The sequence below is a fragment of the Cheilinus undulatus genome, linkage group 21 (assembly GCF_018320785.1).
Source record: "Cheilinus undulatus linkage group 21, ASM1832078v1, whole genome shotgun sequence".
NCBI lineage: Eukaryota > Metazoa > Chordata > Actinopteri > Labriformes > Labridae > Cheilinus > Cheilinus undulatus.
Window position 1 is genome coordinate 16,529,922 of NC_054885.1, and position 13,408 is coordinate 16,543,329.

The 13,408-nt window shown below is 42.8% G+C and overlaps 1 protein-coding gene across 1 annotated transcript in view; it reads right to left on the reverse strand.

Moving 5' to 3' along the window:
- Nucleotides 1–7,420: 7,420 nt before the first annotated feature.
- Nucleotides 7,421–13,408, reverse strand: part of LOC121503804 (neurexophilin-1-like) — a 30,244-nt gene continuing 24,256 nt past the window's right edge. Inside the window, exon 2 of the mRNA XM_041778364.1 lies at nt 7,421–8,395. Coding sequence (XP_041634298.1) covers nt 7,619–8,395 — 777 coding nt within the window. The 3' untranslated portion in view covers nt 7,421–7,618. The remainder of the gene's footprint in view (nt 8,396–13,408) is intronic.

The window sequence follows — 13,408 nt, forward strand, 5'->3', positions numbered from 1 at the left end:
GCAAAGTGTTAAATCCCTCCAATTTTCTTGTTTACCGCAGTAGAAAAATATAGCAATACCATATTTTGCAAGCAGAGTTGGGGGTGAGCTAACTTTCAGGAGGTGTGTGTGAAATTCTGCCCTTCTAATTAGTTTTTGCAGATATTCTCTCCTCTTCCCACCATGTTGTAGCCCTGGGCCATCTGTGCTTTCTTTTCTGCAACAAGCTCTCACTGCCTCCACGTCCCCCCTGCTGCTTCGTCAACCCCTTCACCGCACTATAATTTCCCTCCATCAAGCATGTGTGCCCTGCTCTGTGTCCAGAAAACACAGTGACTGGCAGATAGAGAGGGCCATGCTGCTTCATCATGAAAAGAAGCTGCGGGGGCTGAGAGACTGATCCCGTATTTTGTCCGTATTCGTCTCTTCGTGATGCTTGGTGGCGGAGGTCCGGCCCACCTGCTTGTCCACTCTACAGGGCTGAGAGATTATTAAGATGCTGGTGCATGAAACCACTTAAGTGCATGTGGGTGGTGAACGCATGCATGTGTACATTTGCTTTTGCAGAATAGCGTCCGTAGTAAGAGCGTGACCATGGCAGACCTGATGGACTGTACAGAATATCAAAGAACTTCAAGTGTGTTTGAATTCAGTGCAGCAAGAGGAGGTTTGATAATAAATTGCATCTGGATGGAATTGGTATCCAGGTAACAAAAGCTCTAATCCCTCTCTATAAAATCTGCAATCTTGTATCCAGTAATAGAGAAACAAATTGCAGACACAGTGGGTGATTGACTACGTTTTTGTCATACAAAATACACTCATTTTATATTTAAAACCGTGTGGTGCTCACGTTTCTTGGAATTTCTTTCTTTTTCAGCCTCTAAAATCCACATTTATTGCATACCGAGGCAGCCAAATCTGCAGACTAATGAATTTTTCAGACGGGTTAGCACTTTGACCTCACACCTCTTCAAAATAAGACGAAATCTCAGCACACATAAGTCGTTTAAATGCAGAAATTTTCGGCATAAAACAGCTTAGAGAATAGAGAAAATGATCTGATTGCAAGGTTTACAGATTTTGTTTGAACTTGTTTCATATTAGTTCCAGATGACTGATGAAATCAGATTTTTAATAGCAACTCACTCTTTTCTCTCTCTGTCTTTTCATTTTGAATCTCATCACCTGGTTTACCGTCTAATCCTCAGCCGCTGATTTCAAAGTGTGAAGAAATGAGAGCACCGAAGTTGAAGCCTTCGACTTTGTCAACACTGTTAGTGAGGGGATGATGTTGCAGGGTGCAATATCTACCTCCAGAGCAATGCTGCGCTTTGTACTGTAACATTTCATGTAAGAAAATGACACATAATTATAACTCTGCAGGATAAAATCACAGAGCTGATAGCTCTATATTAAAAAACACAGTGTTAACAAGGAGACTGTCTTCCCTCTCTCTCCTTGTCTCTTGTTGTCTAGTTTTTCCCAGACACACGTTTTCATACCTCAAGGTTATTTTTCGGAGTGTCTATTTATCATTTTAAGCTTCACACGCCTTCTCCCGCCTCCTTGTGCCGTGACTAGTTATTTTCTCAATTGACTATCGTCCAGCTTCCCATTACTCATACTGAAATGCCCTTTCCTCTCCAAGAAGTTCACATTCTCAAATTGTTTTTCTTTTCCTGGACAACAAAAATTATTCTGTAGTTCTTGTAAGCTCTTTATTGATGATTGCTGCACGCAGTTTTTGCCCTCTGTGCACATTTGACCTACTCTGCCACTCGCACAGATTTCGCATTAACCTCAATCCAGCTTTTTTCCAAATTAGATTTCTATTCTTCTGTCTTCATGTTGACTTATTTGCCTCCCTTTCATCATCTCCGGCAAGGTTATCCCCAGGCAGGAAGCACTTTTATGGGAACAAGGGGCACAGAGAGGAGGGGGTTGGCTTTGCCTCCAGCCATGCCGTAATCGATCTTATTTAAAGGCATGTTGTGAGCTGAATGTTTGAACCCATCCCCTCGTTAACAGTTGTCTGGGATTTAATTAAGAAGTAGAATGAATTTAATGTCAGTTACATCCTTAAATGAACGGGGAGCGCCGAGACGAACAACAAAGAAACCAAAGAGTGAGAGAGAGAGAGCGGTGGGAGCAGGAAAAAAAGAGAGAGGAGGCTAATTAGGGAATCGAGTTGTGTTCAAGCATCATTTCCAGTTGAAACATTTCCTTCCCCTTCTTTCTTTCAACCCCATTTTCCCTCTCTGCTCCTTTTTTTCCCTTCTGTTTCTTTTCTCCCTGCATGTATATCTGCCAAAGCTCTCAGCACAAAAAACTGTCACATCTTTTCTTTGCCGTTGGCATACACAGTATGGGTATGCAAATATGGGAAAAAAAGACACTTGAGCATTGTTGACACTCTTCCTACACAAAACCAGATATAGGATTTTGAGTCCATACCTCTATAAGTGAAGCTGTTTAAGTACTTTTTCTGGTACTTTATTGATTTTTAGAATGTCGAAAACCACAGTAAATGCCATCATATCATCCATACAGTATATCATCCACGTGACATAGAGGAACAGAAACCATGGAGAACAAAAAGATAAAACAGACGACCTCCACTGCATGACCCACAGTTAAATACAACTTTATTCAGATCTGAAGACTCTTAGCTTTATATATATATATATGTATATTTATCTTTTGATGTCCAGTTTGATTTCTATTCTTTGCAGAGTGGACCAGTGTTGTCTTGCAGTCTCTAAGGCCAAATATCCACATCTTTAAGGCTGCTGCCGCAACAACACGGTTCATTCTTCAGCAACACGACCGCCTCTTAGTCCAGCAGCCTTTTTTTAAAGAGAGGCGGAGAGGGTGGAGTCTCAGTGAGAGTATTGCTGTAAATCTGAGAGGATCGGTAAGGAGCAGGGTGAGGGACTTCTTCTTCCAGGTGGCGTAGCACGCCATGCGTCCTTGTTTCTACATGAGTTCAGCGCTCCAACATCCAGCTTCTCTCTGGACGCCCTGCATGATGATGAGAGGAGGAGGGAGAGGGGTGAGGAGTTGTTGAGGTTATTGGGGCGTATCTGTGTCGGGCATTCCGTTGGCATGCTCTCGAGGAGATCTCATGTCCTCCCAATCCAGGGGGCTTATGTTAGACGCTTTGAACACGAGAAAGGAAAATACCTAAAGCAGCACATCTTTAAGACAGTGTGTGCACACGCATTTGTTTGATGGGATCTAGATATAGAGAGGAATAGATAGATAGAAGAGGAGAGAGGGGAGTTCTCAGTGCTCGGCGTTAAGCTCACAGAGATTAGCCAGCTCAGATCAGTGTTGTGTGCAGGAGGGCGGGCGGGGCAGCGATGAGGAACTACCTGCAGCAGGGTTCAATGCCAGGGTAAAGGGGGTAGAGGGGCTACAAGGTGCAGTCAGCTGGTTTAGTGACATCACAGTGAAGACAGGGGTACGTGTAGCTTGGTATCAGATGGGGGGGTGAACCGCTGACTGTTTTAAAGAAGTAATATGTTGCAAGTGCATTTTATATGCATTCTTTCTTAAGACCAGCAGGGGGTGACTCAACTAGATGTGAAAAAAGCCTAATTTAATGAAACCTAATGGAAAGCAAGCTTGCTTTCCATGCAGATTTCTTACTTCTGTAAACATTTTCTTGCTAGTTTCCAGTCTTCTTCCAAAGTTATGCTGCACCATTGTAATTTATAGCTCTAAATATGGAAGCCCAATGCTGCCATATACCATTACATCTCATTTACTCATTTTCTTATGAAAAACAAATACTTTTGAGGTTTTTTTTTTCCAGATTATGACCTATTCATTTTGATACCCCAAGGTTGCAAAAGGTCAAAACAAACAGATAGGCTTAACTATCATTGGGCACATGCCACATCCTCATGTCAGTGTTAATAACTTTGTCCCAGCAGCCACGTCTGTACCTTGGCATCAAGGCCAAATTCAACTGCATTTCTTTTGTCTGATAGTACGCCCAGAGGCCACCAGCTTTTTTCGAACACTTTGGACATCCACAACACAACCAGGGGCTCATTGCAACCCTCCTCTGGTACCCCAGGCCATGTTTACTTGCCACATCCAACCTGTGCACTACCTCTAAGGTTTAGAGTTTATTTTCTAAGGATGGTTTTGTCATGTTCCTGGTAATATGCAAGGTAATCCAGAGCACAGCCAGGGTTGTGTCAATTCTCCTTCCCAACAAATAGTGCCCTCAGGTGGCTTAAATGATGAAAACCATCAAATTGATGTGTATTTTTGACAGCAATATGTCGCCTTTTCTTTTGTGGAGGTTCTGGGTAGACACAGCTCTCTATAGATGCGAGGAGGGGGGGCTCAATGGAAAAAAGGTTAGGAACCACTGCCCTAGGCTGGGCTTTCTTGTCACATCTACCCCTTACTGTGACTTAAAGGCATGGACTTTGTTATTTTTTAACAAATTAATTTCCCAAGCCTCTGGTAATATGCGAGGACATCCAGAGCACAACCAGGGTTGTGTCAATCTTCCTTCCCAGCCAAATGGTGCACAGTACTATGTGTTCAAGACATTTATATCTACTTTGCTATTTAATTATTATTCTCTTGGCACATACTGTAAATATCAGGGCTGATATTGATACTGATATTAAATAACAATTTAAACCGACTTCTTTTGCTGCAAAAACCCCATAATGCCAATAGTTTGTTATCTTTAACCATGACAAGACATTGGGTGCTAAATGCCAACATCTAAGTGATATGACAATATAGATAAACATCTGCAAATACAATCAGTCCATGCCCACATTAGTTTTATTTCTGTGCCACTTGTTGGCCATCTGGCTAGCTCTGCAATCGTACAGACTGAATCGATGTGATGCGCTTTTTAATAGTTTTGTTTGACCAGTGAATTCCCTGAAATACACTCAGAGTTTATGGCCAATCAGGCACTGGTTATGCTCAGTTGGTAGAGCAGGTGTCCATATACAGTGGCTGCTCTCCCCAATGCACTGGGTCAGGATTAGATCCCAATCCTGGCATTGTTTGGTGCATGTCTCCCCCTACTTTCTCTCCATAAATGTCCTGTCTCTCTTCAGCTGTCCTGTCCGGGGGTAAAGGGGAAAAGCCCCAACGTAATCTTCAAAAAATATATGGGCGATCAAGTCTTTCTCTGGGGACAAAATGCATAATGTAAATGGTATTGTACTTCAAACTCAATCTGATGTCATACTTAGGATAAACAGTATGACGGTGTGGTTTCAGATACTGCCACGCTCCAAGCTTCTAAAAGCAGTGTTCACAAACCAGTGGTTGATGTCACTGATGCACGCCCATTTCTTCCCCCAGTCAATGGGATGGGGACAGGAAGAGACATGGGTTCACTTATGCTGTTTATTGTGCAATTTGCATCCACCCATCCATCCAGCAGTAAAAGAAAAGATTGTCAGATGTGTCAGGCGTTCAGTTTCACTTGCTGCCAATCCAACATCTATACTGCATGTTCCTTGGGGACTCTTTATGCGTGCTTTCAAATAAATACTGCATAATCACTTACTGTGATGTGGCAGAAATGAGCGTGTGTCTAGACAAGCATTCTTAGAGTTGGCACATTGATTGATGGTTGCTTTTTTAAGAAAATCCACTCTGCACAACACTTGTAATAAGAAAGGAGCCAGATACTTTTCAACAATGCATATCTGCATGTATGAGGAATCTTTCTGGAAATAATCGCATGCAGAGGTTTGACTCAGCTTTATGAGTATTATTCCTGCAGGTGTTTTCACTGTCAGGCTCCTGGAGAATTGCTTGTGCACTGCTGCTGGAGTTGATATGGAGACATATGGAGAGGAGCTACCCCCCTCTTTAAGAGTAAATTAAAACTCCGATCTCTGATGTGCACATTTACAGGTCTTTGTTACTATCTTTAGCCTTAGCAGCTACTCTGTTCTCCCCTCCTACTCCTGCTCTCACACAGAGCGGCTGAGACAAAGCCTTTATGTCTGGCCTTATGCTTCCCCCCACAGGAGGACGCTTTCATTCACGTTCCACCAGGGACATCGCTGCTAGATCTCAGCTTTATCCCTCATATCACATCAAATTAGCATCAAATCCCGCCGTTTAATGACTCTTCACACCTGTCTTGCGACCATTCGTCGTTAATGAACTGAAAAGTCATTGTGTCCTCGTAAGCAGGACGGCGTTAACCTCTCTGCACACAGCCTACCTAATTCATAGCTCCATTGTGAGCTGCTCTAAACTGATATTGTTTGTGAGAGCAACATGAGATGGGCCAGCCCATGGCCATTTATCTTAATGAGACCAGTTAACTCAGGGCCCTGCTTTGGCTGCCGGCTCCACACTGAAGAAGAAAAAAAAAAAACAATCCCTGTGAACGTCCTCTTATCCTCCTGCTGTCTTGATTTTTAGGAATACAATTCGCCCTCTCGTTTAAACCTTAATTAGTTCTAAAGGAGATTAAATTATATGTAATTATTATGATAATATTTTCATTTATTCAAGATAACGGGCCGCCGTTAGTGAACACAGCATTTGTCGGGAGAGAGCAATCTCCCGCACACAGTCAAAGTTATCAAGGCGTGAAATCAGGAATCCTGACGGCAACAAAATGTAATCTTTTTCATACAGAGGGGACAATAGAAAGAGCTGCATACTCTACATCTCCTTCTCCACTTTAATTAAAACAGCTCACTGAATCTCTCCCTCTCTTTCTCCCCCACCTCTCACTTCCTTCCTCTCTCTCTCTCTTAAGTATGGAGGGCCAAATCTATCTCTATGCAGAATCTAGTTATTTCCCTCGTACTGAACTTGTCTTAAGCCCTGGCCCTGAATCTCTGTTGAGCAATTGCATTTTCTTGCGAATTTGATTATTTTCCTTCTTCCCCTTATACATGAGGTATGATTAGATTTGTCAAGCTGCAGAATCAACTGTGATTAAGCCATGGTGGGACATTTATGCGTGGGAATGTACAGGAAGAAGAAATTTTGAGCATGCATTTAAAGGTAACTGAAAAGATCTTGTGGCTGGCTACATTCATCTGCTCTTCTTGAGAGCAAGAACGATACTCCCTTGGGTACGTTTTTAAAAATTATCATCTTTGCAATTTCAGTGTTCGGAGTTAAATACTGTATGATGCTTGTGATAAATTCTAACTTTGTATACAACTCTCTAGAAGTCTTATCATAGTATTTAAATGCTTTCTTTTACTGAAAATACTGCCTTGTAACTTTGCAAAAGGATGATTAAAAGAACATTCAACACAAAGAATGGAGAGAAATAGCTGGCGAGAAAGTTGGCATTACGAAAACTGGATTGAGGTAAGAATGTGCGAGTTGGCGGTTTTTGAATTTCAGTCCCAGTCCCAGTTAATGAATGCTGCTGTTTAGCATTCCAAATGCCTCATTATCTGCATACTGTAGTTTTAGTTTTGCATATATGTTTTTACATCTTACAGAAGTCAGGCTACAAAGAGGGCTTTTTAAGGTGTCTTCTTCCACCGTGGCATTAAAGGACGATTCACAGCCCTGGTTTCCCTCCTCTTCTGTTGCAGTTACTCCTTCTCACCCCTACTTTTTTCGTCTCCTCTCCCACCTCTCCTCCCCCTCTGCAAGGCCTCTACCCCGAGGGAAGATAGGGCATCTCGTTGTGGTAGTTATAGTCCGGGCAAACTTTCTGGACCAGGCGGTAGTCCGTACTGTAGAAGGAAATATAGATACAGATGACCTTGAAAGGCTTGGAGCAGATCCAGGACACGTGGCTCTGGATCTGCTCCTGAAAGCATGTCTTGGACGGGTCGTAGTTACACAGCGACGTGCGCTTGCTGCGATCCACCTTCTCATAGTCCACACGGCAGTTGAAGATCTTTGAGTCCTTGGGGTAGACCACGCTTTGGCGCTCCAGATCAAACTCAACCGCCTTGACCGGTGGCACCAGGCTCACTGAGATGTTCCCCTGGCCTGTGGAGTTGTGGCGGAAGTAGACGCTGAACGTGCCATTACCGTGATCCACGATCTTCCCGGTGATCAGCAGGTTGAGCCTCACTGTCTTGATGTTGGAGTAGAAGTCGCCCCAGCCGAACATCTTCTTAAACTTCCCGGTCTTGACAATTGGCCGCCGCTTGACTCTAGAGCTGGAGGCATCTGGTTTGAGCAGGTCGCTTCCCAACATCTCCCAGAACTCCTGTTTGGAAAACTCCTGCTTGGAGAAAGGGACCGGGGAACGGTAGGGCAGCTCCAAGGATGTGGCGTTCGCTGCTCTGCTCTTACTGTGCAACATCCAGCGGCTCAAAGGTGAGAGGGGGGTCTGCCCGCTTAGAAGGCCCACCGTTTTGGAGGAAGAGTCGTCTGAAGAGCTCTTAGGGTTGGGGGAGTCATCTTCTTGACCAAGGGCCACCTGAAAGGAGAGGATGGAGGGGAGAATTGAAGAAAATAGAGAAAGAAAGTAGGCAGTTATTAGTGCGGTAGAAAGAAACGTGGACAGAAAAGAAATTAAAGGTCTAATCAATACTTAATTTACTGTTCATACCTCTACTGGTAGTAGCCTTGACATTCTATCAATGTTATATATATAAATAAAAGGCTGAAATTTTGCAGGTATGGCTGTTATTACATTCTTTTGTTTACCTCTGCTGTGGGAGAAAATACTCCTTTATGTCTAGTCTTCACAAAGCCGACGTAATTCCCTAAGCTCAACAGTAATGGGCTCGTATGCCTCCTTCAGACTACTGCTGAAGTCAGAGGGATCAAAGAACACATTCAAACAGAAAATCCAAGCCAAAACTGAATTCACATAAAGTGTGTTACCTGTGTGGCATCTGGGCAGTTTAATCAATATTTCTGAGGGGGGAACAATTTTCCACACAGGCTGTTATACTCTAAAACAATAAAACAGTGTCATTAAGAGATGCTTTGTAGAGTTGTTTCTCCGACAGCAGAGGTTAGAGATAACCTGCGCAGTTTAAAAAGTTTTCATGGACCAAAAAGAGCAAATTTGAAGCTATAAAACACCTCTCAAATCTCCTTTTTCCCGGAACAAAGTCAGAAGAGGTTACTTGAAGCTCCTCTAACTGGAGAGGAAGTGTTCTTAAATGAAGAAGTAGAAAGTAGACTACATTGTGTTTCCTGTTTGAAGCTTTTGAAACTGTGTGCAAAAAGTCTTGATACAGGAGGGAGGAGTGGTTTTGGATTTGTGAGTGAGGAATACCTCGTCAGTAATGATTTATAACTGGTAGTTTCTGACGAATGTGCCATGAAGCATACCATATTGTTTTGCTTTTTTATTTTAACAGTAGGAAAAACACAAAAGCACACATTTGTGTATTGGAATCGGTTGTAAATGTGAACAATAAGTGATGCAAACATGAATGGCAGGATGTGTGTCTCTGTGTATGTATGCAATACCCGGGGAGACTTTACAGCGATGCATAATGCATGCATTCCTGTCTGTGCTCTGATCCATCTACTGTCTTGACTGCCAGGGCTTCCTTATACAGGCTTAGTCGGGATTATTAAGTCTGACTCATTTTTATTCCATTTTATGCAGGTTTTTCAAGCTCGCTCGGATTTGTTCACTCGCTTGGCAGTCAGTCAGCGATATTGATTTTCTGTCCCTAGAAAAACGTGCATTTCCTTCCATAACAACGAGGATCACATTTCAGCTGCCTTTGCGAAGGGTTTTCCCGCTGATGTGGTTGCGGTTTGGTGTTTGGACTCACAAGGGAGGGGTCAATTTTTCCCTTAATATGACCTTTTTTACCTCAGTTGCCAGAGATCCCCTAATCTTGCTGCTTTTTTAAGCTTAACTAAAAATTTCCAGAGGCTTCTTCCTTTGGATGGCTCTTATACAGTGCCTTCAAAAATATTTACCTCCTTGGATGTTTTACCTTTTGATTGATTTTATAAATCAATCATGGTCAATATTAATTTTTTTTTGACAAAAACTCTAATATCAAAGTGAAAACAGATTTCTGTAAAGCAATGCCAATCAAATAAAAATATGTAAGGCAGAATAAGTGACAGCATAAAACCATGCAGTCCTTTGACTGCAATCACAGCACTGACTCTGTGTGTATGGGTCTTAAGCAGGCTTGCACATCTGGACACTGCATTTTTACTCCACTCTTCTTTGCAAAACTGCTCAAGCTTTGTCAGATTGCAACTGGGATCGGGCTGATCTACACAGATTTACACATGTGCCATATTCCTTCCATTTCTTGATGATGGATTTAACTGAACTCTGGGGAATGTTAAGTGCTTTGGAAAGTTTTCTGTATCCATCCCCTGACTTATATTTTCAATAACCTTTCCTCCAAGTTGCTTGGAGTGTTCTTTTGTCTTCATGGTGTAATGGTAGCCAGGAATACTGATTAACCAGTGACTGGATGTTCCAGACACAAATGTCTTTATACTGCAATATCTGAAGCATATTCACTGCACTCATGTGATCCCCATTTCACTAACTGCGAGACTAATAGAACCAGTTGGCTGGGCGTCTGTTGACTTAGGTTAGTCGCTTTAAAGGGGACATATTTTACCCCTTGAAGACAAGTTATATTGTCCTCAGAGGTCCAAAAAACATGCCTGTGAAGTTTGTTGCTGAAAAAACACTCTAGTATAGGATTTTTGCATGTCTAAAAACCCTTCTGTTTCAGCCCTTTCCAGAACAAGCTGTTTTTTGTATCTGTGGCTTTAAATGGTAATTAGCACTCTGACTCCACCCCTGACCACACCCCTCTCAGGAAATGGATGTGGCACTCCTGATGTTACAATGTTACAGACACTCTTATCCAAAGTTTAGGACCTGACTGGGATTCAAACCATCAATCTCCCAAACAAAAGTAAGCAGTGTAACTCATTGAGCTATCCAGCATCTCAGCTGGCAGGTGAGAGGAAGATCAGGAGATGAGGGTGGAACTTTCTTCCAAGTGGGGAGGGCCAACCAAACCTGGGGGCAGTGTTAACTCCCCATGTGACATCATGAGGGTAAAATCTGAGAACAGCTTGTTTTAGCACACATTTTCTGAAAGGTAGAGAAAGAGAGGGTGGAAGGGAATGGATTTTTCTGGTATTTGAGGGGATTGTGGACAGGCCAGGGACACACATTTTTGTTAGAAAATTATACAAAAAGTGATTTTTGCATAATATGTTCCCTTTAAAGGGGATGAATATTTTTTCATGACTCATTTTACCTTGCATGTTTCTGTTTAATTGACTTTGCTTTGTAGAAATCTGTCTTCACTTTGACTGATTGTTGTATAAAATCAATAAAACAGAAAACATCCAAGGGGTTGAATACTTTTTATAGGCATTGTAGCTTCTTTTATACTTCCACCAAAGACTAAGGGAAGCTCAAGAATCACTTATTTTATATAACTTTTTTTTTTCTCCCAATTGGGCAACTGAGGCTACACAGGATGGCTTTGACAGAAACATCACCCCCCATGCCTCCTTTCTCTAATTTCTTTTAAATTTCTCCTCTAAGGTGGGCTGGTGGCTGCAGGACAGAGGGTAGCTCTCTACTAGCTTAAGAGCCTCCACAGTGCCCTACAAAAAGGCCCTTTAGGGTTCTCAGACTTATCCCACTCTTGATTTCTATTAAACTGCCCCTTAATTTTAAGACCTTGATCACTTCACCACTTCAATGCAACTGATACTGCTCTTCTCAAGTAAATCCAAGATGGCACCAAAACTCCAATCTTGGCAAAAACATTTTGCAGTTTGTTCTGTTGAAGCTTGCATATCACGCCAGGCATCGCTCTTTCTATCTGAGGCTTGGCTGCAGGAGGAGACGAAGTGATTGTACAAGCATTGTGCCATTGTTATACAGAAGATTTTAGTGTCTAGCACTGCAGGAGGTGTCAGATTCGGTATGCAGCATCATTGTCAAAGATGAATGTTAAAAAGAGCTTAAAATGGCTCTGTGAAAAGAAGAAAAGAACGAGCCAGAGCTGAAACGGTTTCTGCAGAGAGAGATTACATACTGTGTGATCACTACACCTCCATGATGTCTTTAAATACTCGTGCAGCACTGGTGAACTCAGAGGAGGGGCAGAGGGGGCGACTGCACCCCCTTGTGCCTTAATGTTGGAACAATGCAGCTAAAGTGCCCTCTTAGATGCCTTCATGCTAGATAAAATAAGATGGACTGCCCTCTATGGCATTCTTCAAGTGGACAGTATGCGACAAATTGTCCTCAAGGGTAACCTGACACACCAAATTCTGTTTCCATGTTATCCGTTGCAGTGGATGTGTCTCCCATTCATCTGGGCAGCCATTCACTGAAAGACTTTGGAAAGGACAGAACCTTTGAAAAAATATCTCAGAGGATGATTAGACTAATGTTCCGTCTGTCTTGTTCATTCCAGACCACTCAGAGCGACAAAGCAAATGATGTAGTTGGCATACACAGCTCTGAAATAATTTGTGCATGGTAGCTGCACAGGGTGAAGCATAAACATCCTGTTCTCCAAGAAAAGCATTCTTGTTTGCCTTGTTAAAAAGAAATGTGGTCCAGTTCTGATTAGAACTGCAGCAATACTGTAGTGACACCAGTGGCAGCCATTGCTACTGGCTTGCTGTACAACCAAACCTTGCCTGTAGCTACGGCCTCATTCTACTCAAATGACACTGATTAGTCTGGTCTGTTCTCAGATCAGGCACAGTTGTTTCAGACTGGAGCTTTGCATGATGGATCTGCCTGCTGACCGACATGGAATCTGGCCAGTTCTAAGGCTTTGCAAGGTTACCTGAAGGGTGCCCTCCAGGGGGGCTGTCAGTGCAACAAAGGTGATCAAGTGCACTCCAGGGGGGTTTCCTTGTGCATTAAACAGGATAAAAGCCCTCAAAATGTCCTTCAGGTGCACAAAATGTGTTAAGCGGCCCCCTAAGATGCCTCCCCAGTGCACAAAATGTTTAAAAATGTGCTTTAGTGTGCCCATTACCCATCAGTCTGCCCTTCCAGTAACCTTGCAAAGCAGATGGTTTCCTTGTTTTTCACTGGCGAATGCATCTTGCAAAACTCCCATCTGAGCCATTTGGGCCCAGTTAGAAAGTGACAGGACCAATCAGCGATGAGGGGCAGTACTTTGAGGCGCCGCAGAGTCGTGACGTAAACAAACAGCAGCAAAGAGCTTGCGCAGTTATGGAGGAAGAGATAAGCGTGGATGCTGCTAAAGTGCCAGTTTTATCAGAACTTGACAACAATTCTTCATTAAAAGAAGAACAAAGAACAGCAGTGAGTTGTTTTCTTTTCAAAAACTAAAAAAGTCAAGTACTTACATGTCTATAGTCGCTATGTTTCGTGTTATTCCTCAATAGCTGCGCATGTGCAGCTCAATAGCAGCTACGTCACATGTTTTGTTGCTCTGACTGGCCCGTAGAGATGTGACAGACAGAACATTCATCCAAT